The 25,345-nt window shown below is 39.6% G+C and overlaps 2 protein-coding genes across 2 annotated transcripts; both read right to left on the bottom strand.

Moving 5' to 3' along the window:
* Positions 1-20,246: 20,246 nt before the first annotated feature.
* LOC141685950 (uncharacterized) lies at positions 20,247-21,213 on the bottom strand. The gene is made up of 2 exons (XM_074491024.1): positions 20,941-21,213; positions 20,247-20,672 (listed from the first exon to the last, which is right to left on the bottom strand). Exons 1-2 carry the CDS (start codon positions 21,211-21,213, stop codon positions 20,247-20,249), a joined length of 699 nt encoding a protein of 232 aa, XP_074347125.1.
* Positions 21,214-21,219: 6 nt separating this feature from the next.
* On the bottom strand, positions 21,220-21,879 carry LOC141685949 (uncharacterized). The gene has a single exon (XM_074491023.1). The coding sequence runs from the start codon at positions 21,877-21,879 to the stop codon at positions 21,220-21,222; it is 660 nt and encodes a 219-aa protein (XP_074347124.1).
* Between the last annotated feature and the right edge of the window lie 3,466 nt (positions 21,880-25,345).

Raw genomic sequence — 25,345 nt, 5'->3', positions numbered from 1 at the left:
CGTAGTTGACCTTTTCCGATTCCTGTCAAACATTTAGTACTCCAGTGTGAAATGGTTCGTCTTGGACTCTTCATCCCAATCCCATGATCAAAGTCAAACAAAACAAGGCTGCCGGGTATTTAAATGCAGTAGCTTATGACCTTGAAAACAACTTCTATCAGCAAGAAACTGGAAATGATAATAATTCCGTTTTTGTTTACAATACAATTAAATCGATCACCTAACTTTAAATTACAGTACAGATTTTAAATTAGAGTACAGACGTCCTTGACTATCTTTTCTATTTAATACACTATCTTATAGCTGGGGTTAAATTGAAAAACTATTGAAAAACTAGTGTTGACCGAGGAATTTGGGAGCAACAAAGTTTGAGGTTCGCAGCCGGAAACAAGATCTGTGATGACAATTCTCCATCGAAACGTGAACAGTAATCGGTGGATCCGATAAACAATATTCGTCGGAAAAGATGAACAGTGTTTGGGGTGGTGATTATTGGGGGCTGAGATTGCATAGGGTTAGTGGTGGCTTCTTTGCGCTCTCGCTTCTGACCCCTTACAATTTGCCTACGTACCCCTATTTATAGGGGATCAAGCTCACGTAGTTCTTGGGGAACAAGAAACCTAATGGGCTTAGAATTCTTATCCCGAGGCCCGGTAGGAAACCCACTGGAAACCGTCTTCTACTAGCTTTAGAAATGTCTGCGGATGAGGCCCAACCACAAAGGCCCAAGGCTCGTCCGCGGCTTCGAGACTTCACGGATGAGGCATCTCCCTGGCCAAGAATAACCCTCCTCTACCAGCTATTTCTCTAGTCCGCGGACGCAGGTATAGCCGTGGTTCACCCCAAATGTTGGACGCATCATTGTCCCCCGATAAGGAGCCCCTACCAGATTGCAGGACAAGTGATCCCAAGCTTTTGGGTGCAAAGTGCAGGATACTCCGAAGTCTCCCAACGAGGACACCCGTTGACTACAGAGACAGAGCTCCCAAAGCACACACCAGATTTCACCCCACATCCCCAATGAGGACACCCATTGAGTACAGGATGAGGCCTTCAGTCCAGGCATACCCCTGGAGGTCTCTGACCACGGACACCGCCTTTCCTGTAGATATGCTACAGGAAGGAGTTCTTCAATAGGATACCTGCATCAAATAAGTTAGTAATAATCATCTCCATCTTCCTTGAATCTTCCACATAGCCCATCCAAGTAATCATGTTAAGGTCTTCCCAAATCATTTTATCAACTCAGGGCGCGCCCTAAGTTTTGCCTCTTGGAAGGACCCATTATAGGAATCCTCTACCATTTCCACAGACACAGGGCTAGGGGTGAGCAAAACCGGATATCCGGTCCGGTTTTAAAATTAAAACCGGATATCCGATTTTTCGGATCGCTAAAATTACATTCCGTATCCGGATCCGATTTAACCGGATATCCAGATATTCGGATATTCGATTAAACCGGACCGGAAATTGGATTATCCGGATCTATTTAAAACTTCCATTTTTTAAAAAAATTATGATTTACGTGATAAGTAATACATATTCGAGTTCTGAAACTGATGATGCATGAAACTATACTTTTGTCATCATATTATTAGTTGAGAAAAATAGTGACACGTAAATTAATTCAATATATATATATTGATTGTAAATTAGCGAACACGATCAATATAAACATATTTCTCATTGCACACTTATATTAAATTTGTTCATATTTATTTTTTAGAATACTCGTCAAACATAAATTATTATTTCTTACCATCACTTATGTCAAATTTGCAAGCATGTTCAATATAAACTTGTTAATATTGATATTACACACTCATATCAAATTTTTTGATGATATTAATGAAGGAATGATGAGTAAATTAGATATTAAGCTGAAATTTTGAAAGCCCCGGAGAGAAACCGTCATAATGTCGCTAAATATTTTTTTAAAAAAATCTAAAATAAATATAATTTATCATGTATTTATATATATAATTTGATTTTTATTAAAAAAAGTAAAAACCGGATCGGATCCGGATATCCGGTTTTATGAAAAAATGTGATCCGGATCCGAATCTGAATCTATACAAAAAAACTAGATCAGATATCCGGTCCGAATTATTCGGATCGGATATCCTAATTATCGGATATTTTAAATCGGATACCGGATCGGAAATTCGGATAATCCGGTTTTCGGATTTTTATGCTCACCCCTACACAGGGCACACCTTCTCTTTCTTTTAAGGGCGCGCCGTCCACTATATGGACGCCTACAATTTCCCATCTACCCCTTTCTCAATAAGGCGCGTCTTCATTACATAGGGCGCGCCTACTATCTTTTTATGGAAAGTTAATCTTATATGTTCCTTAATTTTAGGCATTTCTTCCTCAATTTTGACTATTTTTATCAATCTCAATCTGAATATTGTTTATACCAATTTTTGGGCATAACAACTACCCCCCAAATTCCATATGCTATTGAAAATGGGGTTGGAATTTTTCTTCACCTTTATCAAAATCTGTATAAACAAATCTTCCAATACTTCTTACAGGGCGTGCCCTGAACAGGGTGTGCCTTCCAATTTTTCCTTAAAATTTTAATGATGCCATGATAACCAAATAAGGCGCGCCTTCAGGAGGGCGCGTCCCAGAAGTTCAAACGGTTTAGAAACAGTTCTCCTGATTATTAGGGATTCACGATTGGTCTGACTGATTTGACAGCTGTCATCTTTTTACTATAAATACTAGTCACAATCAGTCATTTTCTTTTACTTTTACTCTCCCCCTTTTTTCACTTTCTCTTTCAACCCAAAGGTTCTAGCGGTATTGTTTTACCAGAACCAGCCTTCTCTGTTACCACTCTCCCAATCTTTTCCAGTCAACTTCTTCTCCATTCGAAAAGGTACGAAAAGCTTCTTGTATTTCTGAATTCCGTTAAGTAAATCACATTGCATGTCATGTTACCTTTTCACTTCCTATTTTTGTTCTTGATAATATACAGAAAATGATGTATGTATCTGTGTATGTATATGTGTAATTTTGAATTTTGCTGTTTTAGATCCAAAATCATTGGGTCTAACTTTTAAATTTGTGTTTTTGAGAATTTCAATCGTTACTTACAATCTGCACATGACCATCTGTGCCTTTAGAATCCATCAGCAACTTAGGACGTGCCCTATCTTTAACTTCTTATAATCTGCACATGACCATAACAGGGCGCACCTGTTTGTAGTTAAACACATCCTTAAGAATAGACTAGGATTTTATTTATGGCGCGCCTTCTCATGAGACGGCTCGTCTTTTGTGATAGGATAATTTTTAATCCCATCCCTTTTATTAGAGCACGATATCTTTTCAACACCCTCCTTTCACTGCTCTTAATTTTCCTTCTTCCTAATTTCTGAACTGGGCGCGCCTTCAATCTTTCTTTTAGTTTTCTTGACAGCTGGAAGACGAGGGCGCGTCCTCTCCTTTTCACCCTTTCAAGGATTTCCTTATAAATTTGGGAATCTATTCGCCTCCAAACACTTACTTCGATCCTCAACCTCCAAACGCTCACCATACCCCTGAATTTCTGAATCGGGTGGCGCGCCTTGTTCAAGACTCCAAAAAGGGTATCTTGATGGCAGACTCTTCAGATAGTTCTTCCACGGACAACATTCCTTTATCTCGTAGACATGGAAAGCAGAAACTGGTCCAAAAGGATAGATCCCCAGCCCCAATTAGGACAAAACTGGACGATGATGACTGGTTCGAGAGTTTGAATGCTGACAGGTATAGGGGTGCTGAGAGGGGTGTCAACGTAGGTGCTGGTCCTTCCAAAGTTTCCTACAGGGCTGTTTCTCCAAGTCTATCTCCTCAACAAATATAGGGCGCGCCTGAAGTAAATGTATCACCACTCCGTGATGAAGAAAATTTCTTTGATGAGGACTCCTTCCAGTTTTCTACCTCTCCTGAACCTTCTCCAATTCCCTTCCGTCACCGGGAAGTTTCTGACAGCGAATTAGACTTTGATTGGGAAGAATTTGAGCCATGCAATGAAGCTGTGAATAAACGTTTCAGGAAGGAGCATGGGAAGCTTTTCTGCGTGGGCCTATCCTCAGCTTGTTCAGATGAGCAATTAGGATGGCTCATTGAGTTCTATGATATGGAGGGCATATGGGCGGGCCCTTTAAGCATGATGCGGCCCCATATCTTCAATTACGGGAGGAACTTCAAAATCCCTAGGATGGTAACCAGCCCCAAGCTGGTATCTTTGGGTATAGGTGCGCCCTTACATCCCTATCTTAGGGAAGTGATAGAACTCTATGACGTGGCTCCACTCCAACTCTCTCCCAATAGTTACAAATTTATTCTGGCCCTGTTCATTCTCTACATAGACCTGGGTTTTCCTCAACCTTCAATGGCTGAAGTTACTTATTTCTTTAACCTGAGAAAATCTGACCACGGGTACTACTACTTGGTTGTAGACAAGCAACATAATAAGAAAGGTTTCTCCTCTGGAAAGCTTAGCCATGAAAAAGGCTGGAAGGAAAACTTCTTTTACTTGTATGATGTTCCCAGATTAAGGATAAGATTCAACAAGTCAGCAAGTAAGGGCGCGCCCTTTCTTACTGTTCCTTACATTATTCCTATGTTCTTTTTTCCTTTTCACATCTTTATACTTTTTCAGATAGACCAGTGGCAAAACCACTTAAGGGTGAGCCCAAGAAACGAGCTGAAGCCCTTCTTAGAGTGGCTGCTGACATGTGGAACTTAAAAACCTTAATTACCCGGACCAATTTGATGCGAGTAGGAATCCTTTCTAACCAAGTAGGAGCGAAGTGTAAATATGTAAAATTTAGGAAAGGTGCTCCTATTTCCCGTGTCATTGACCTAGATAGTGAAGAAGAAGCTGAAGAAGAAGAAGAAGAAGAAGCAGAAGACAACTCTTTTCAAGGCCAAGATCCTTCAGGTTCAACAATTGCAGAGTCTAAAGGCGCGCCCTTCTATAATTGGCGCGTCCTAGCTTTTTCTTTTTCTTCTTTTTTTTGTTAGCTTTTGTGTTAGCATACTAGATATAAATTCTTGTCCATGTGGTTAATCTTTCCGCCCCTTAGGGCGCGCCCTTTCACTTTAGGCGTAGCACTTCATACATGTTTATCAATGTTATCTTTATCAATTGCCTTTATTTATTGCTCTGTTCAACACACCTAACTGTCACGTTCAGTTAACATGTTCTATGTTTTATGCAGAAATGGCTCCTTCAAGAATCCCCAAATCCTTTGGGGCGCGCCCTGGTGACAAACCCAAGCCTAAGCCGAAGAAAGATGCTCCTGCAGCACAGGCATCCGTCCCCACTCCAACTCCTATTCCTTAAACAACCCCTGTCTTGAAAAGGCCTGTGATCGACCTTACAGATAAACAGGGCGCGCCTAAGAGGCATAGAGCAGAGGGCGCGCCTTCTGGCTCATTTGCTGCTTTGAACGCTCTTGGCCCCATGGGTTCCCTTCACATTTCAGATGAAGAAGTGGAACAGTGGCAAGCCATGGACTTGGGAGATGCCGCTCGTGCCTCTATAAAGGCATCTTACCAATTGTTCATCCACTCCACCCGAGTGGTGGACAAGCTTCTTGTTAGATATATTTGATAATGTCATGGCTAATATAATTTATGTTTAGATTTCAGATCTTACTTAACAGGACAAATCAGTACTTAACTGTTGATCAATACTTATACTGGAAGTCAGGACTTAAGGATATCAGTACTTATATTATCAGGAGATAATCATCAGAAGTTAGATATCAGAACTTAAGTGCTGAAGGATGATCAGAGAAGGACAGTAGCTGATTAAAGGAAAGAAGATCGAGATAAACATAAGAAGAGATATGCATGAAGAAGGAATTTCGTGAAGAATGGAATACTTGGAAGAAAAGATATCCGATTGATATATTTTAGGAAGCAGAATTATATTCCATATCAATTAGCAATTATCTTGTAACTGTGTAGTATATAAACACAGACATAGGGTTTACACTAAAAGTGTTAATATATATTCGAGAAGATTATTCATTGTAACCCTAGCAGCTCTCGTGATACTTGTTCATCACTGAGAGGTAACAGTTCCATACTGTAACAGAGTTTATTGTTTCAATAAAGTTTGTTTTCTGTTACTTAATATATTAATGTTCGATTTGATTGTATTATACACTGTATTCACCCCCTCTACAGTGTGTGTGACTTAACATGTGGTATCAGAGCCAATCTGTTAACACACATACAGCTAAAGATCCATACACAATCATGTCTGACACAAAAACTCCAACTAAGCCTACCAAAACTGAAGAACCTCCAAAGCCACAAATTCAAAGTCGGTATGAGACTATCAGGGTTCCCATACTGAGACCATCTGAATATCCCATATGGAAGGTAAGGATGACCATGTTCCTGGAAGCAACAGATCCAGAATACCTTGATAGAATCAAGGAAGGCCCTCACAAACCAACCAAGCTCGCTGTTGCAGTTGCAGGTGAAGCAGCAAAGACCGTACCAAAGGAGAAGAGTGATTATACTGCTGAAGATATAGCATCAATTGCTAAGGATGCCAAGGTACGACACTTACTGCATAGTGCCATTGATAATGTAATGTCAAACAGGGTAATCAACTGCAAGACTGCTAAGGAGATATGGGATGCTCTGGAAACAAGGTGTCAGGGAACGGAGACAATTAAGAAGAACATGAAGACAATACTCACTCAAGAGTATGAACACTTTGACTCAAAGACTAATGAGTCATTGAATGATTTATATGATAGATTTGTCAAACTTTTGAATGATTTGTCATTGATTAATAAAGAGTATGATCTTGAAGATTCAAACCTTAAGTTCCTGTTAGCTCTTCCTGAATGCTGGGATTTGAAGGCAACGACAATAAGAGACAATTACAATCTTGATGAAACAACTCTTGACGAAATCTATTGTATGCTCAAGACTCATGAGCTTGAGATGGAACAAAAAAGCAAGAGGAAAGGAGGAAAGTCAAGGACAGTTGCTCTTAAGGCTGAAGAAGAATTCCCCAAAGCAGCTTCCTCAAGGAAAGACAAGGGTAAAGCTCTTGTCATAAAGTCTGAAACTGAGTCATCAAGTTCTGAAAGTGATGATGACTCAGATTCTGAAAGCTTGCCTGAGACTGATGCTGATGAGGAGATGATGAAGCTGTGTGCTCTTATGATGAAAGGAATCACAAAGCTTGCATACAGGAAGTTCAGGAAGGGAAAGAAGTTTTCCAGGAAAGGCATAAGTTCTGATAAGAAGAATTTCAGAAGATCTGAAGGCAGAGGAGGAAAGTCTAACAGAGGAGATTACACCAATGTTAAATGCTATAACTGTGGTGAGAAAGGCCACATATCTCCTGATTGCAAGAAGGTAAAGGGTGACAAAGGCAAGGCTCTTGTCACAAAGCAGAAAAGTTGGACAGACACCTCAGACTCTGAAAGTGAGGAAAACTATGCATTGATGGCAAATGCTGATAAAGAAAGTGCTGAGAGCAGTTCTAAAGCTGCTGAAATAAAGGTACCTCAGACTACTTATGCTTTTTATACTGATGATATTAATGAGTTGAGAAGATATCTTAAAACCATGTTTGTTAGTTATAGAGATCAAACTTTAACATGTGAAAGATTAACTTCTAAAAATCTTGCATTTAAGAAAAGAAATGATTTCTTAGAAAAAGAGTTAGTCATGTTCCATCAAACTCAGAAGGATAGAGATGATGCTTTTTATGTTAGGGATGAAGTGCTAAAAATGAATGAATCTCTAAAAACTGAGTTAGAAAAGGAAAGAGAGATTATCAGGACTTGGACTAACTCTGGCAAAACAACTCAAAATTTGCTAAGTAGTGGAAACTGGAAAGAGGGCTTAGGTTATGGAGAAGATAAGAATGATAAAGGAACTGAAGAAATTAAGCCTGTTGATAAGCAAAAGCTAAAGTTAAAACCTGTTAAGTTTGTAACTGTAAAGTCTGAAAATGAGAAATCAGAAGTTACAAAGGAATTAACTTCTGACAAACTAAAACAGGAAAAGACAGCTGAAGTGAATATAGGCTTAATGACAAAGAAGCAACTTAAGCATAAGCTGAAAGATGTTAAGAATGCAAACAAGGTAAAATCACCTAGGAAAAATAGGAATGGAAAGGAAGGTGTGAATAAAAGCAATAATTATAAACCTGTTCCTGATGCTCCTAGGAAAACATGTCATAACTGTGGAAGTTCTAACCATCTGGCTTCTTTTTGCAGGAAGAATAAGAATATTAACTCCTTACCTTCAAAATCAGGAGTTAAGAGTCAGTCTGTTAGATACAAACCACAAAATCCTTGTTTTCATTGTGGTAGTTTATGGCATTCCATTTATACTTGTAAGGAATATCATAGTTTGTACTATGATTATTATCAAATAAAACCTTCTTTGAAGAAAGTTTCCATTGTTCCTTCTAGTGTAAATTCTGATTCAAAGTCTGATAGTGTAAGTTCTGATAAGAAAAATGTTAACATAAACTCTGATGCTAAATCCGCTGCAAATGTTAACAAACTTAATAAGGCCAAAGGATCCAAGCAAGTCTGGGTCCTTAAAACTAATAATTAGTGGTCTTTATGATTGCAGGGCAACAGGAAAAATATTCTAGTTCTGGACAGTGGATGTTCAGGACATATGACTGGAAATAAGGCCCTGCTATCAGACTTTGTGGAGAAAGCTGGCCCAAGTGTTTCTTATGGAGATGGCAACATTGGAAAAACATTGGGATATGGCAATATCAATCTTCGAAATGTCATAATTAAAGAAGTAGTTCTGGTCTCAGGACTTAAACACAACCTACTGAGTATAAGTCAAATCTGTGACAGAGGTTATCATGTTGATTTCTTTGAAGAACACTGTGAAATTGTGAGTAAATCTAAAGGCAAAGTTGTTCTGAAAGGATACAGGCATGGTAACATTTATGAAGCTAAGCTTTCAACAAGTACTGATGGTTCTGCAATCTGTCTGATGAGTAGAGCATCAATTGAAGAAAGCTGGAATTGGCATAAGAAACTCTCTCATTTAAATTTCAACAATATAAATGAACTGGTCAAGAAAAATCTTGTGAGAGGACTGCCAAAGTCAGTATTTGCTCCTGATGGACTTTGTGATTCCTGTCATAAAGCCAAACAAAGAAAGTCTTCATTCAAGAGCAAGACTGAATCATCAATTCTTGAGCCTTATCATCTACTACATGTTGATCTATTTGGTCCAGTAAATGTCATGTCTATTGCAAAGAAGAAGTATGCGTTGGTCATAGTGGATGAGTTCACCAGATATACATGGGTGTATTTCTTGCACACAAAAAGTGAAACTGCATCTATCTTGATTGATCATGCCAAACAGCTGGATAAAATGGTCAAAGATTCTGTGAAAATTTTAAGGAGTGATAATGGCACTGAGTTCAAGAATTTGATAATGGAAGAGTTCTGCAAAAAACCATGGAATAAAGCATGAATTTTCTGCTCCTGGAACTCCACAGCAAAATGGAGTTGTTGAAAGGAAGAATAGAACTCTCATTGAAGCTGCACGTACAATGCTTGAAAAAGCAAAGCTTCCAACCTATTTCTGGGCTGAAGCTGTGCAGACTGCTTGTTTTACTCAAAATGCAACACTCATTAACAAGCATGGAAAAACACCATATGAGATGGTGAAGAAAAAGAAGCCAAATCTGAAATATTTTCATGTATTTGGATGCAAGTGTTTTGTTCTCAAGACTCATCCTGAACAGCTATCAAAGTTTGATCTAAAAGCTGATGAAGGAATCTTTGTTGGATATCCACTTTCCACAAAAGCCTTCAGAGTCTATAATTTGAGAACAAAAGTAGTCATAGAATCTATCAATGTCTCTTTTGATGACAAGAAGATTATTGGTCTTGAAGATTTCATTGACCATGATCAGGTGAGATTTAAAAATGAAGACTCAAATTCTGATACTGAAAATCCTGACAGTCTAAGTCCTGATACTGTAAACTCTGATGGATTAAACTCTGATGTTATTGAAACTGTGGTGACTACGTCAAAGAAAGATGCAACTATGCAGGGGGAGCATACTCAAGATCCTACCACATCTCAAGAAACATCAGAACATGCATCTGGCTCTTCAAGTTCTGATTCGTCAAGTTCTGATAAGCCAAGTTCTGATAGTGCTGAAAATCTAAATACTGAAGAATCCAACTCAGAGAGCATAGTTTCAGGGGGAGCATCGGAAAATGAAAATGAAGATAGCATGGATCATGGGGGAGCATCCAGTTCTAGAGAAAACCTTCCATCTGCAAGGAAGTGGACAAAATCACATACACCTGATTTGATAATTGGAAATCCTGATGCAGGTGTCAGAACTAGAACAAGTACTTCAAATGAATGTCTCTACAATTCTTTTCTCTCTCAGACTGAGCCAAAGAAAGTGGAAGAAGCTCTTCAAGATGCTGATTGGGTGCAAGCAATGCAGGAAGAGTTAAATGAATTTGAAAGAAACAAAGTCTGGACCCTAGTGCCAAGACCAAAGAATAGATCTGTTGTTGGTACAAAGTGGGTATTCAGAAACAAAACTGACAGTGATGGCATAATTACAAGGAATAAGGCAAGGCTGGTTGCAAAAGGATATTCTCAACAGGAGGGAATTGATTATGATGAAATATTTGCACCAGTTGCTAGGTTCGAAGCCATAAGGATATTTTTGGCTTATGCTGCTCACAAAAAGTTTACTGTCTTTCAAATGGATGTGAAAAGTGCTTTTCTCAATGGAGAATTGGAGGAGGAGGTATATGTTGAACAACCTCCAGGCTTTGTAGATACCAAACATCCAGATTATGTCTACAGGCTTGATAAAGCACTTTATGGACTTAAGGAAGCTCCTAGAGCATGGTATGAGACTTTAGCTCAGTTTCTTCTGGAAAGTGGATTCAACAGAGGAACAATAGACAAAACACTGTTCTACCTCAACCATGGAAAGGACTTACTTCTGGTTCAGATTTATGTTGATGATATCATTTTTGGGTCTACAAATGACAAACTTTGCAAGAAGTTTGCCAAACTAATGCAGTCAAGATATCAGATGAGTATGATGGGGGAACTTAGCTATTTTCTGGGCCTTCAAGTCAAGCAGAATGAAGAAGGCACTTTTATTTGTCAAACCAAGTACACCAGAAACTTGCTGAAGAAATTTGGAATGCAAGATTGTTCAAGTGCATCCACTCCTATGGCCACTGCAACAAAACTGGATAAGGATACCGGTAAATCAGTAGATATTACTGACTACAGAGGTATGATTGGCTCTCTACTCTATCTAACTGCTAGTAGACCTGATATCATGTATGCTACCTGTCTTTGTGCAAGATTTCAAGCAGATCCAAGAGAACCTCACTTAACAGCTGTGAAAAGAATCTTTAAGTATCTTAAAGGAACAGTTGCTCTGGGATTATGGTATCCTAGAGAATCAGATTTTAAACTAATAGGTTACTCAGATGCAGATTTTGCAGGTTGCAAAATTGACAGGAAAAGCACAAGTGGAAGCTGCCAATTTCTTGGAGGCAGATTGGTTTCTTGGTACAGCAAGAAACAAAAGTCAATTTCCACATCAACTGCAGAAGCAGAGTATATTGCTGCAGGAAGCTGTTGTGCACAGATTCTTTGGATGAAGAATCAGTTATCGGATTATGGGTTAACATATTTCAAAATCCCTATTTACTGTGATAATCAAAGTGCTATTGCTATGACAGGTAATCCAGTTCAACACTCTATGACAAAGCACATCAGCATCAGGTACCACTTCATAAGGGAACATGTGGATGAAGGTACAGTGGAATTGCACTTTGTTCCAACAAATCAACAACTAGCAGATATCTTCACAAAACCACTATGTGAAGCCACTTTTACAAGATTGGTAAATAAACTTGGAATGGTCTCAGGTTCTTTTTCTAAATCTGTCTAGTTTTGTTCTGATGCATCAGACTTTATGATCAGTATTTACAGAATGTAATCTTTTTGTTTATTCTGTGCTTAATTGGAATACACGTTTAAGTACTGATTGTTGTTTGATATATGTTTCTAAACTCTGATAAGTGATATGTCTGTTCAAGTAACTATTCGATCCTATGAGGATAACTGTGCTAGATACTGACCTAGTAGTCTTCAATAAACAAATGATTCCATGTAAGAAGTAATTATTTCAGTGGAAATCTTATGACACTAGCAAATTCTGATAATTGAGCTTATTTGAGTTTACTTTGTTTATCTTATTACTAAGTCACAAATTAGAATAATGCTACTCATCTGTTAAGTTCTGATACTAGTAAAACTGCTGATTGTACTAAGTGCTGATAAACCTCACTTATCAAAAGAAAAAGCAAAAAGATCAAAGAATAAAATCAGGTACTCCTTTGAGATCTAGAGTAAAAATGTGGAAGGGACGACCCAAGTGCATTGCTGGTATTAAGTAAATATGCATTAGAAAAGCAAATTTTCTTGATGACTTTTCACACTCTATGATTACTGGAGAAATACTCTGATAATAGCATAAATTCTGATAAGCAGTCGTGACTCACTTACACTGAGAAGCTACTGTAAAATAGAATTTCAAAAGATGCATAAAATTAGCACAAAACAGTTGAGGTGGACTCAAGCATGAACTCATTCATCAGTAGGTTTCAGGACAATGACATCTCTTTAGCAAAATTTTAGTTATGCCTTATTTCTAAGATGTACTGAAGTGAATCAGACTTTACTCTTTATCTGTTATTTAGCTTAATGCACACACTAATCACTCCATCTGAATTATGAAAATTTCTGTGGTGGTCTATGTTATTTTAGATAAACAGTCATTGTGTCATTATTGTACAAATTCTGAGGACAAGCTCTGGTTGCATATTCTGATGATTAAGTTCTGAAGAGTATAACTCAGAACTTGTATAAGAACTTACTAAGATAGGCATTCTTTTTTTCGAGTTAAGAAATTATGTTCTGATGACTGTTAAGTTCTGATATAAGTCTAAGTTCTGATATTACAGTCTAATGTTTTACTTGACTTATCTGTGAATAAAATTTGATAACAGTCTCAGTTAATATTTGAATATATTGAAGTGGAAGATTAATAGTCACTATGGTTAGGGTTAATGGTATTTGTACTTGAACAGTCCACTGTTACTTGTTTCTTGTGCGCTTTAAACCATGTTTCCTCTTTCCAATGAATGTTATTCTTTTTCAAAGTCTAGGGAGACGAGATAGAATTAATTCTACCTGTCAGCATTAAATACTTTTACGTCTTCTGGCATTCTCTTGCCTATATAAGCAGCCACTTCACATCAGCCTTCCCATCAAATTCTTTCTCACACACTTACCTTCATACTTTTTCTTTCAAAAACACAATGGTCAGATTCAACATGTTTTTGAACTATCAAAACTTCAATATGGAGCTACGCTGTGCCGAATGGCAGCAGGAATGGCACGTCACGGCCATTCCTGAGGAGATATGGGACTCTGTCCCACAGGAGGTACTGACCCACCTCCTGTTCTTCTATATGGATTACCATCACCATCTGGAGTGAATGGAGGAGGAAAGACTGGCAGCTCTCCGCCAGCAAGAGCGAATCATCAAACTCGCCATTCTGTTTGTCGAGAGTAGGAAGAAGAAGAAATGATTTAATCTTGTCTTCTTCCTATTTTTCTTCATCATCAGCTTTGTCAGGCTTCTTAGCTAGGACTAAGGCTGTTGATGTTAGGTTTCGTAGCTTAGGGAAATCTTGTATAAGTACTGATGTAATTTCCATTTCATAATAGTATTCTCTTGATATATTAATGACATTTGTGTTTGCTTCAAGATTTTGTCTCTAAGATATTTGGTAATGCATTGCTAAATCCTGATTGATATTCTGATGACCATATAAATTCTGTTTTAATATAAGTTCTGATTTTTTTATCAGCACTTACTCATCTCATTTATCTTGGTCATTTTTACATGATTTACTTTCCGAATATTAATGATGCAGTGAAAAATAATTAACTCAGTGGGAACAGTTTCAATTTTGAATTAAAACTGTTTCACCTTGATTAATGGAATATCTGGGTAAGTGGAACGGTTTTTCCTTGAAAACAGGCAACTGAGTAAGTAATGATTCCTGTTTTCTCGAGCCCAGTAACTATCCGTTATTACTGCATGTCTGACAGGTGTCCAACGGTAACATTTTTGTTCAGAGTATAAGTACAATAGAGAGAGGATTTCTTTAATCCTTTATTTTCTTCGTATTTTTTCTCTTTACTTACTTTTACTCTCTTTCTTCTCACGTTGGTTTTTCATACAGACATCTTATCAAACACCTAACAGGCACTTTTGAATCTCAATTTTTCACATGGCACCTAAGGATTTAATCATTGATGGAGCTAAGTTTGTCCTAAACCACTATGCTGCAATTCTTGATCATGCTGAAGCTCCATCTGAATTGCATTTTGTGCAAGATCTTCTTGCACACAGTGAGATTGGGTATGCATTAACTCAGCCTGAAGTCTTTTCGAGTCAACAAGTTATGACGTTTTGGCGGACTGGGCACTTTGATGATGGTGGTAAACATGGCACTCCCAGTATTGTTTTTGAAGTGGGTGATTCATCTTATGCAGTCACTCCTGGTACAATACGCAAAGCTCTACATCTCCCAGAAAATTGTACTTTTTCAACTCCAGAGGAATCAGCACTTCAGGAGTTAATGGCTGATTTGGGATATGAAAAGAGTTTGGCAAAGCTTGGGCAGTTAAAAAGAGCTAATATCAGAAGAGAATGGAGTTTTTTCTTTGACTGCATCACCAAAGCTTTTGGGAACAAATGTTCGAATTTTGATGCTATCCCAATTCCGAGTCAGCACATAGGGTATGCTATTATCCATCAAACTCATTTTGATTTTGCAACTGGAATAATTGGTTTTATTGGGGATAGGATGACAGAGGATAGAAATATTGTCTATTTTGCTAGATTCTGTCAACTTATATATACTTTTTGTACTGATGAACCTCAATTAGTTAGTTCCTCAACCCCACCTTTTAGAGTTGCAAAATGATATTTTAATGATATGGTAAATGCTGATACTAAGAAAAAAGTGGTTAGACCATTACAGATTCCTCAGTCTGTAAAACAGATCCTAGTAAATGCTGATCCTGATACTTATAGATCTGTTTACTCTGATGTCCAACCAACCTCAAACACCCAAAAACCATCATCCTCAGCACCTACCACTCATACTACTCAACCTACCCTCAGGACTTATCTCAAATCCTATCTCTCTACTTCACAGACTGTTCAACCCTCATCCTCCAAGCCAAAGAGGACAAAAACTATTCCTCAAACACCTCAAAAGAGGAGGAGGACTGTACTGAGAGATGAATCTAATACTGAGGAACAGGTTCCTTCTTCAGAACCTGTTGTAGGTGAAGCTGAGAAAGTGACCTCTCAGAAGGATTCTGGAATTGGGGGATCTAGGATTCTCAAACGGCTTAGAAGAATGACAGTTCATGAAACTCCCAAGGAATCCAAATCAACAAAGAGATACAAGAAACAGAGGGCAAAAAGGCCAGTTTCAGATGATGAAGAGGAAGCAGCTAAGGAAGGGGATCAGGAATCTCTGATCTCACATGACAAGGAATTTGCTCCAGTCACTTCTTCTCCATCAACTCCATCTCAGGAAGCTGTTTCAGAAAAGGCTAACACACCTTCTGTGTCTTCTGTTGATCCAGGCACAAGTGCTGATATTGATGTTCAAAACTTGGTTGTGCCTGTAGTCATTCTCTTAGAAGCTCCAACAACAAATATTCCTTTCACAACACCTGTTACTGATGCTGTTCAAACTCCAGAGTTATCAACAACACCTTCTCTGCATCAAGATGCTGATGATCAGAATTTAGGTGAGCATCATGATATGGCTGTTGATCAGAACTTAGAACAAGATCAGCAATTAGAGGATGCTGAAGCCTCCATTGCTACTCACACTGTTGTCTTATCAGAAGATACTGATTCTTTAAGTTCTGATGCTGCAAATGCTGGAGATACTGGTGATGCTGCTCCAACTGTAGATGCTGATGAAACAGGTCCTTCAGGACTTACTCCTCAACAGACTCTTCCTAAGTCTGAACTGGTTAAGAAGTTTGTTACCGGAGAAGCACCAGTACCTTGGAGTGAAACTCGTGCAGGTCAGGAGTGGACTAAGGAATGGAACTCAGTTTCATGTGTTCCAACTGACAAGCATCTTGCTGAGCACTTGACTAAAGCTGATGAAATGTTAAATTCTGATGATTTCAAAACTCAGCTTAGAGTCACTGCATTGAGTACTAAACATTTACAAGGTCTTCATTCAACTACTCATGCAGAGCTACACAAGATTCAGGAGAACTTTATCAAACAAGAACAAGTTTGGAAAATTGATAAGAAAAAGTTCTTCCAACCTACCATTGACAGGATTACTTATATTGAGAAGACTCAAGATCATCAACAAGCTCAGATTGATGAAATTCTGAAAAATCAAGCTTCTCAGCAATCACAACTAACTAAAATCCAATCCTCAGTGGAATTGCTTATCTCTCTTCTACTACCTGCTGATGCCAAAAAGGGGGAGAAAGTGATTAAGTCCAAATGCAAGACTGACAAGACACTGACATGAAAGGATAATGAAAAAGATGATCAAGGAAGCTCTGGAATGGGTAGAGGTCATAGTCAAGGTAGAGGATTCACATCAAGATAAGCTAGTCACAGGACAAGTTCTGATACTGGGAAAAGAATAAGTTCTGCTGCTGGTAAAAGGATAAGTTCTGATGAACTTCTAGATCTTGATGAGGAAATGTCAAGACAGTTATTTCTTTAGGAAAATCCAGGAATGGATTTGGAAAGTTTAAAGGAAGAAGAAGCCAGACTTAAATCAGAGAAAGTCACATCTAAATCTGAAGCTTCTAGTAAAAAGTCACTTCCAAAACTCAAAGGCATTGTGATCAAAGAAAGGACACATACTGAAGCAACATTGGCTAGATCACAACCACAGATAGATCCAAGATCCAAGGGTAAAGAAAAGGTTGGTGAACCTATCAAGGTTTATGTACCTCCTGAGGATGAAGAAATTACTGATGAAAATGATGATCTTGCTCTGACTTCAAGAAAAGTTCTTAAAACAACCTCTGACATGGCTCAAGTTGTTCAGAGTCAAGAAATTATAAGTTCTGATATTCAGAAGAAGCAAGTAACCTCTGACATAGCTCAAGTTAACTTGATATCAGAAGATAGATCAAAGACACTCCTACCAGGATTCACTAAAGCAAAACAGACTCAATCTTTGTAGACCACTGCAAGTGGTTTTGAAGCTAGAGTAGTTACTGGAAAGGAAGCAAGAGATAAAACTGGATTGGGAAGTGCTGATGAAAGAAGAGTACACAACACTACCAATGATCCAACTTCCTTGAGTGAACCAGGTATTGGAGCAACTCCTGAGAGATTGAATCAACTGGAATCTGTACAGATGGTTTACCATACCTACTTGAAAGAATACATCATATTATATTTCATGACAGATGGTAGGGTTTATCATATAAGATAAAATGCCATTCCATTGAAGTATTTTGAAGAATTGGAGCATGTACTTATCTTACTTCAAGTGGATGACAGAATAACAGGGACTGCTGCAAACTACTTAAAAGAACAGATTCAGAGACAGAAAAGGCTTTATTCTGTTAAGTCCGACAGCACATATGTTCCAAAGTACAGAGATCATAATGGTGATATTATTGATATGAAGCCTAATACTGCACAGATCAGAACATATCTTGGTATTAAGGGACTTGAATTTAATCTGGAGTCTGACAAAGTCTATGTCATAAGACTAGATCAGGAGTTGAGAAAAGCAAAGATCAATGATCTCAGAGCTGCAATCTTTCAAACTGGTGAAGATACTGCAGAGCTTAAAGATGCCAAAAGGAGAATGATTGATGAACTCAGATATGCTGAGAAATGTTTATTGAAGAACTATCTCAGAACAACTTCTGACATCAGAGAGTTCAGATGATGAAGCCAAGTCGAAGATCTACAACTGCTTAAATTCTGATATTTGTACAGACTGAAGTTGTTATCAGAAGTTGAATATTGGTAAAGCTTTAAAGACTGTAAGTTGTAGTTATCTAGTCTAATTCTCGTGCATTTGTACTTAATGTTTTTGATATCATCAAATATCTGTTAAACTTGTATATTATGCTAATTTACAAGTTGGGGGAGATTGTTAGATATATTTGATAATGTCATGGCTAATATAATTTATGTTTAGATTTCAGATCTTACTTAACAGGACAAATCAGTACTTAACTGTTGATCAGTACTTATACTGGAAGTCAGGATTTAAGGATATCAGTACTTATATTATCAGGAGATAATCATCAGAAGTTAGATATCAGAACTTAAGTGCTGAAGGATGATCAGAGAAGGACAGTAGCTGATTAAAGGAAAGAAGATCGAGATAAACATAAGAAGAGATATGCATGAAGAAGGAATTCCGTGAAGAATGGAATACTTGGAAGAAAAGATATCTGATTGATATATTTTAGGAAGCAGAATTATATTCCATATCAATTAGCAATTATCTTGTAACTGTGTAGTATATAAACACAGACATAGGGTTTACACTAAAAGTGTTAATATATATTCGAGAAGATTATTCATCATAACCCTAGCAGCTCTCGTGATATTTGTTCATCACTGAGAGGTAACAGTTCCATACTGTAACAGAGTTTATTGTTTCAATAAAGTTTGTTTTCTGTTACTTAATATATTAAAGTTCGATTTGATTGTATTATACACTATATTCACCCCCTCTACAGTGTGTGTGACCTAACACTTCTTAAAGAGGGGGCGTGCCTAGAGAGGCTACAGGGTGACAATAACATTCTGAGGAACACCCTCAAAGACAAGGACTTTTTACATACTAAGGATATCAAGGCCAAGGACTTTGAAATCTCCTTTCTCAAGGATGATGTGGCCAATCTTACTTCTCATCTAGAGATTACCATAAAAAAGGCTACCTCTCTCCACACTGAGCTTGGTGCAGCCAACTTGAGGATTGAGTATCTAGAGGAGCAGCAAAAAATGGGCTGGCCTGATGAGAATAGGGAAATGACTGATGAAGCATTTGCCAATGGTTTCCACTTCTACATGATTGGTTTCATGGCAAATGATCCTGACTATATATTTGAGAAGTTTGGAGAGGAAACGGTTGCTGAGATGGTAGAATTCAAGAGGGAGCATGCTGATGAGATCAAGGCGAGGAGGGTAGAACTTGGATTAGAGGAAGGAGATGAGGGTGCACCAAGTGAGGAACCCTTTAAGGATGCACCAGAAGCTGATCCCACTGTTCCTCTTCAAGCCATTCCTCCAACAGACCAGTCTCAGGGCGCGCCCTGATTTATTTTAATTTTGCATCCGTACTAAAATACTTTTGAGGAGCCAGCCCTCTTTTGATGCTGTGCAAAATTGTATGACTTATTTCTTGCTACTTTTTTTACCTTTGCATCATGACATTTCGTATGGCTTAATATGATTTTATCTTTTTCAGTATGCACAAAATTTGTTAAGGCACTTCAATTTTTTCTTGGCCACTTTATGTTTTCAACATCATGACTCATACTTCCATGATGTCGTGCCTTTATATCATGTTTCCATGAATTTGCAGTTAGTTCGTCATGACTTATGTTACTATAGGGCGCACCCTTTGATATTTAGCGAATATTTATTAGCAGATTTGTGGGTGTTTTTCTTTTTATGTGATTTCAAAGTTGTCCCCATATCATTAAGATTTATAGACTCCTTTCTCGTAACATTTTAGCAATGAGGGCGCGCCTTATTTCTTTTGTAAATTACACGTACTGTTTCCTTTCAGTAATACCTTTGCGATATTTTACTCAAGTGTCAGTCCAAGGGCGCGCCTTAAAATGCAGGACTCTGACCTTAGCTCATTTGGCTAGCCATATGCATACTATGTTATAAAACAACAGTTATTCGATAATACGCTCTAGTACATAAATTACACCAGTCCCATGGCTACTATGCTCTATGGGGAAATTATTTGAAAATTTTCTTCCTTCTGCTAGTTCCAAGGTTCGCAGTCACATGTACTACCCCCTAGGCTATGAGGAATTTATTTGCTACTAGTCTATTACATAATAATCAAATAAGAAAATAAGGGGGACACAGCCACACCCTACTGATAATACTTTCGTAGATGTTCCGCATTCCACGCTCGAGGAATAAGTTTACCATCCAGATCTTCCAAGCGATAGGTTCCCTTCCAGAGTATAACTTTAACCTTGTACGGTCCTTCCCAATTAGCTCCAAGCACCCCGTGCTGAGCTATCTTAGTGTTAGGCATAACCTTTCGCAACACAAGATCTCCAACCTTGAACGGCACGGATTTTACCTTTTTATTGAAATACCTTGCGATTATCTGCTGATATGCAGCAAGCTTTAATTGAGAGTTCATTCGGGCTTCATCTAACAAATCCAAGTAAAGCCTCTGGTTAACTTCTGCATCTTCCTCAACAAACACGTCTCTCCGGAGGGATCCGACTCCTACCTCCACGGGAACCATGGCCTCATACCCATAAGTCAGCAGAAAAGGGAGTTTCTCCTGTGGTCGATCTAGGGGTCGTATTGTAAGACCAAAGGACCATGGGCATCTCCTCTGGCCAATCTCCTTTTTTCTCTTCTAACTTTGCCTTCAAGGTATGTTTTATGATTTTGTTTATAGCCTCCGTCTGACCATTACTCTGCGGATGATAAACAGCGGCAAAGTCCTTTTTGATTTTCAAGTCCTCACAAAGCTTCCTTAAATCTTTACTATCAAACTACTTCCCATTGTCCGAGATGAGTTTATAGGGGATACCGAACCTGCATACTATGGAATTGAAAAAAAAATCCCTTATCTTCTTTGCCGTGATCGTGGCTAGTGGCATAGCCTCTGCCCATTTGGTAAAGTAGTCCACAGCCACCACGGCGTATTTCACACCCCCCTTTGCTTTGGGCAATTCTCCAATGAGATCAATTCCCCACATGTCAAAAGGCCGAGGACTCGCCAATGAGGTAAGGGTTGATGCCGGGGCGTTGGAATAGTTGGCAAATTGCTGGCAACGGTCACAAGCCCGGACAAAATTGAAGGCATCTTCTCTCATAGTTGGCTAGTAGTATCCTTGTCTGAGTACTTTTAATGCCAAGGAACCACCCCCCGAGTGATTGCCATAAATCCCTTTGTGCACCTCTCTGAGAATATAATTTCCTTCTTCCATATCCACACAACGTAACAGTGGCTGGTTAAATCCTCTCTTGTATAATACCCCGTCATATTCGACATACTTTGCAGCCTGGTACCGAAGGCGTTGAGCCTGTAGTTTGTCTTCTGGTACAGCTCCTGTCTGAATATAGTTATGAATGGGGGTCATCCAGCTTTCTCGTGGAACTTCTTGCATCTGAAACACCTCCACCTCCGGAATACTTGGGATTTCTTGGATTCCCAAAGGGATTTGTCCAAGTTGGACGCTGTCCATCTGTGACCCCATCTTGGCCAAAGCATCCGCATTACTATTTTCTTCTCGCGGGACACTTTCTAGCCTGGTACTTAAAAAAAAATTCAATAGGTGTTGTGCACATCTCATATATAACTCCGTCCGAGGTCCCCGGGCCTGGAAACCTTCGTTGACCTGGTTCACAACTAATTCGGAATCGCTCCGGACTATCAGATTCATGACCCCCACCTCCAGATCTAGTTTTAGACCGTTGATCAATGCTTCATACTCATCATCATTGTTAGTAGCAAAGAATTTGAAATGGATAGCACTCATCAAGCGGTGCCCTTCCGGAGTGACCAGGACAATCCCGACACCTGATCCATTATTGTTCACGGCCCCATCGACATGTAATATCCACCAAGGTGTGGTAGTTCCTGCCTCTTTTCATCATGAGAACTTCCTTGCGAAGTAGGTTCCGCCAACACTATGGCCTTGTCATCAACTTCTGCATCGAACTCAAGTATGAAATCAGCCAGCGCTTGTCCCTTAATTGCAGTGCGAGGACAATACTCCAAGTCGAATTGTCCTAGCTCTACTGCCCATTTTAACATTCTCCCTGATGATTCAGGTTTTTGTAGAATATGCCAAAGTGGATAAGTGGTGCGAACTTCTATTCAGTGAGCCTGAAAGTATGGTCTTAACTTTCGTGTCGCAAGAATGAGAGCGTACACCAGTTTTTCCATATTGGTATACCTGGTTTCCGCATCCAACAACCTTTTACTCACATAGTATACGGGCCACTGCTGGCTTACTTCTTCCTTTACCAACACCGCGCTGACGGAGTATCCAGACACCGCCAAGTAAAAAATCAATGTTTCTCCGTCTTCTGTCTTGGCCAACATTGGAGGATTTCCCAACTGCTCTTTAATTTTCAGAAAATCCTCTTCACACTCAGGGGTCCACAGAAAATCCTTCCCCCTTCCTTTGATTGCCTTGAAGAATTCTTTGCACCTATCTAATGACTTTGAGATAAATCAATTTAGGGCCGCAATCCTTCCAGTCAGGCTCTGTACTTGTTTGACGATGGTGGGAGATTTCATGTCTAGCAGAGCTTTGATTTTTGCCGGGTTAGCCTCAATCCCCCGGTGGTTGACCATGAATCCCAAGAATTTCCCTGACTCCACACCGAACACACACTTCTGCGGGTTTAAATTCATCTTATATTGTCTCAGAATATGGAACATTTCAGCTCAGTCGGCGATGTGGTCTTCCGCCCTTTTAGACTTTACGAGCATATCATCCACATATACTTCCATCGTCTTCCCAATCTGCTTCTTGAACATTTTGTTTACCATTCTTTGATAAGTGGCACCGGTGTTGATCAGACCAAATGGCATTCCGATATAGCAATAGAGCCATCTATCGGTAATAAAAGAGGTGTGCTCCTGGTCAGGCTCATACATAAGGATTTGGTTATACCCGGAGTATGCGTCCATGAAGCTTAGCAAGACATGTCCTGCCATGGCGTCGACTAACTGATCGATTCTTGGTAGGGGAAAACTATCTTTCGGGCACGTCTTATTCAGATTGGTGAAGTCCACGCATGTTCTCTATTTACCGTTGGGCTTACCAACACCGAGTTTGCTAGCCACTCTGGTAGAAGGATTCTCGAATTAGTCTGACATCTAGGAGTCTCTCTACTTCCTCTGCTAGGGCTATAGCTCTCTCTCCGCTTACGGCCCTGCGTTTTTATCGAACCCCTTTATGCTTGGGGTCGATATTCAATCGGTGGCACATCACCTCTGGATCAATTCCTACCATATCAGGATGGCTCCATGCAAATACATCAAGGTTCGCCAAGAGAAATATTGAACGACCCTCCTTCAACCTTGGTGCCAACTGAGATCCTATTCTCAAAACTTTACTCGGATCTTTTTCATTGACAGGGATTTCAATTTTATCTTCCGCTGGCCCCATCTTCTCCGTCGGCATTGGTATCCGGGGATCTAGGTCAGGCGAATCATGGATTTCATTGTCTTGTAGAGAAGGCGCATCCCCTTTAGGGGGAGCGTCGACTTCTTTAGAAGGCGCGCCCTGCATAGCAGGGGCATCAACTTCCTTGGTCTGTTTTGAGGGTAAGGGTGCTCCTTCAGGGAGAAGGGCATCTACCTCACACTCATCATGTTTTAGGCTTTGCAAGACATTGAATCTTCCTTCTAACCGTTCCCCATTGAAATCTGTTTGGACTATGGTGTGCCTCCTCTTCTTCCAACATCTCAATTCTGATTGTATCTTCCAAGTACAACGTTATTGGGGGCAGCCCTGAGGGATGCTCATCTTCTTGCTCAACATAATAGTGGACTCGGATTTCCTCAATTGGTTGCTCAATGCTCTTTTCTTGATCTTCGTCCGAAGTATTTTCGGCATGGGAGTCTTTTCTAAAGCCTCTCATAGCTTGCATGTAGCACTCCCGAGAGTCATACGGAGAACCCTTTATACTTCCCACCCCATTTGACATTGGAAATTTGATGGTTAGGTGGTGGATTGAAGTGATAACCCTCATCTCCCGCAGAAAAGGTCGTCCCAGCAACACGTTGTGGGACAATTCCTGATTCAGGACCTTAAATTCAAGCATCTTTGTTACCGACAACGGGCTTTCCCCCAAAGTACATGGCAGCCGAATCGATCCTATGACTCTAAATCCTGCACCAGAAAAGCCATAGACCCACGAGTCTTCCCCCGATATATCCCGATCAGGTAGTCCCATCTTCTTGAAGGTGCTGTAGTAGAGGATATTTGTCGAGCTTCCATTATCCACGAAGGCTCTATGGACATTTTTGGTTCCGATCTGGATGGAAATAACCAGTGCATTATTGTGGGGGTGATGTACCCATCGGGCATCTGCTTCTCTGAAGGTAATATCCATGGACTCGTCTTTAAACATTTTGGGCGGTCGAGTTTCCACACTATGAATGTCCGTGAGAGGCCTGAATCGAGCTTCCCTAGCGTATCTTGCCAAGGCTCGGTTACTACATTCCATCCCGGGATCTCCCCCGTAGATTGTTCGGATGCTGCCATCCCTGACGAATTTATTTTCCTCCAGAGTATCATTATTTGACCTGCGCGGGGCTCGCCTTTCTTCTTCCTTTGCTTTGTCATCCTTGTGCTTTCTTACTTCCTTGACTACCCATTCACCGAGGTATCCTTCCTTGATAAGCGATTCGATTTCATCTTTTAATTATCGAGACTCATGCGTGTTATGTCCAGATGACTCATGATATTCGCAATACTTTTTCTTGTTGCTTTTCCATGATGATAAAGCTTCAGGTTTTTTAAACAGCCCTCTATTTTTGTTTACTTTGAAGATATGCTCGATAGATGCAACCAAAGGCGTGTACCGGCTTGTTCTGTAGTCATAGTTTGAGGGAGGGCTCCATCCCTTCCTCGTGCTTGCGGTATTCAGCCGGTCTGGGCTTTGACTACTCCTTCTGTACCTTGGGCTGGGAGACCTATCTCTCTTCCTTGCTTTGTTTCTCTGACTCACCTGTGAAGTCGGTTGCACCTCTGCCAAAGATTGTTCTATAGCTTTGAATGATTCTGCCAAAGCAAAGACATCTGCTAGAGTAGCCAGGTCGTTCCCTTGTAAGTGCTTCCAAAAATCCGAGCCAACCCTTAATCCTGCGATCAAGAAGCTTTTCAGGGCTTCGTCTGACGCTCCCCTCACGCTGGTAGATTCAACGTTGAACCTTTTGAAGTACGATGTCAAGCTTTCATTTTCCCTTTGCCTAACATTGGCAAG

The sequence above is a fragment of the Apium graveolens genome, chromosome 9, assembly GCF_009905375.1.
Source record: "Apium graveolens cultivar Ventura chromosome 9, ASM990537v1, whole genome shotgun sequence".
In the NCBI taxonomy this organism is placed as follows: domain Eukaryota; kingdom Viridiplantae; phylum Streptophyta; class Magnoliopsida; order Apiales; family Apiaceae; genus Apium; species Apium graveolens.
Note: the sequence above shows the minus strand (reverse complement) of the source record. Positions and strands in the feature narration are given on the sequence as shown.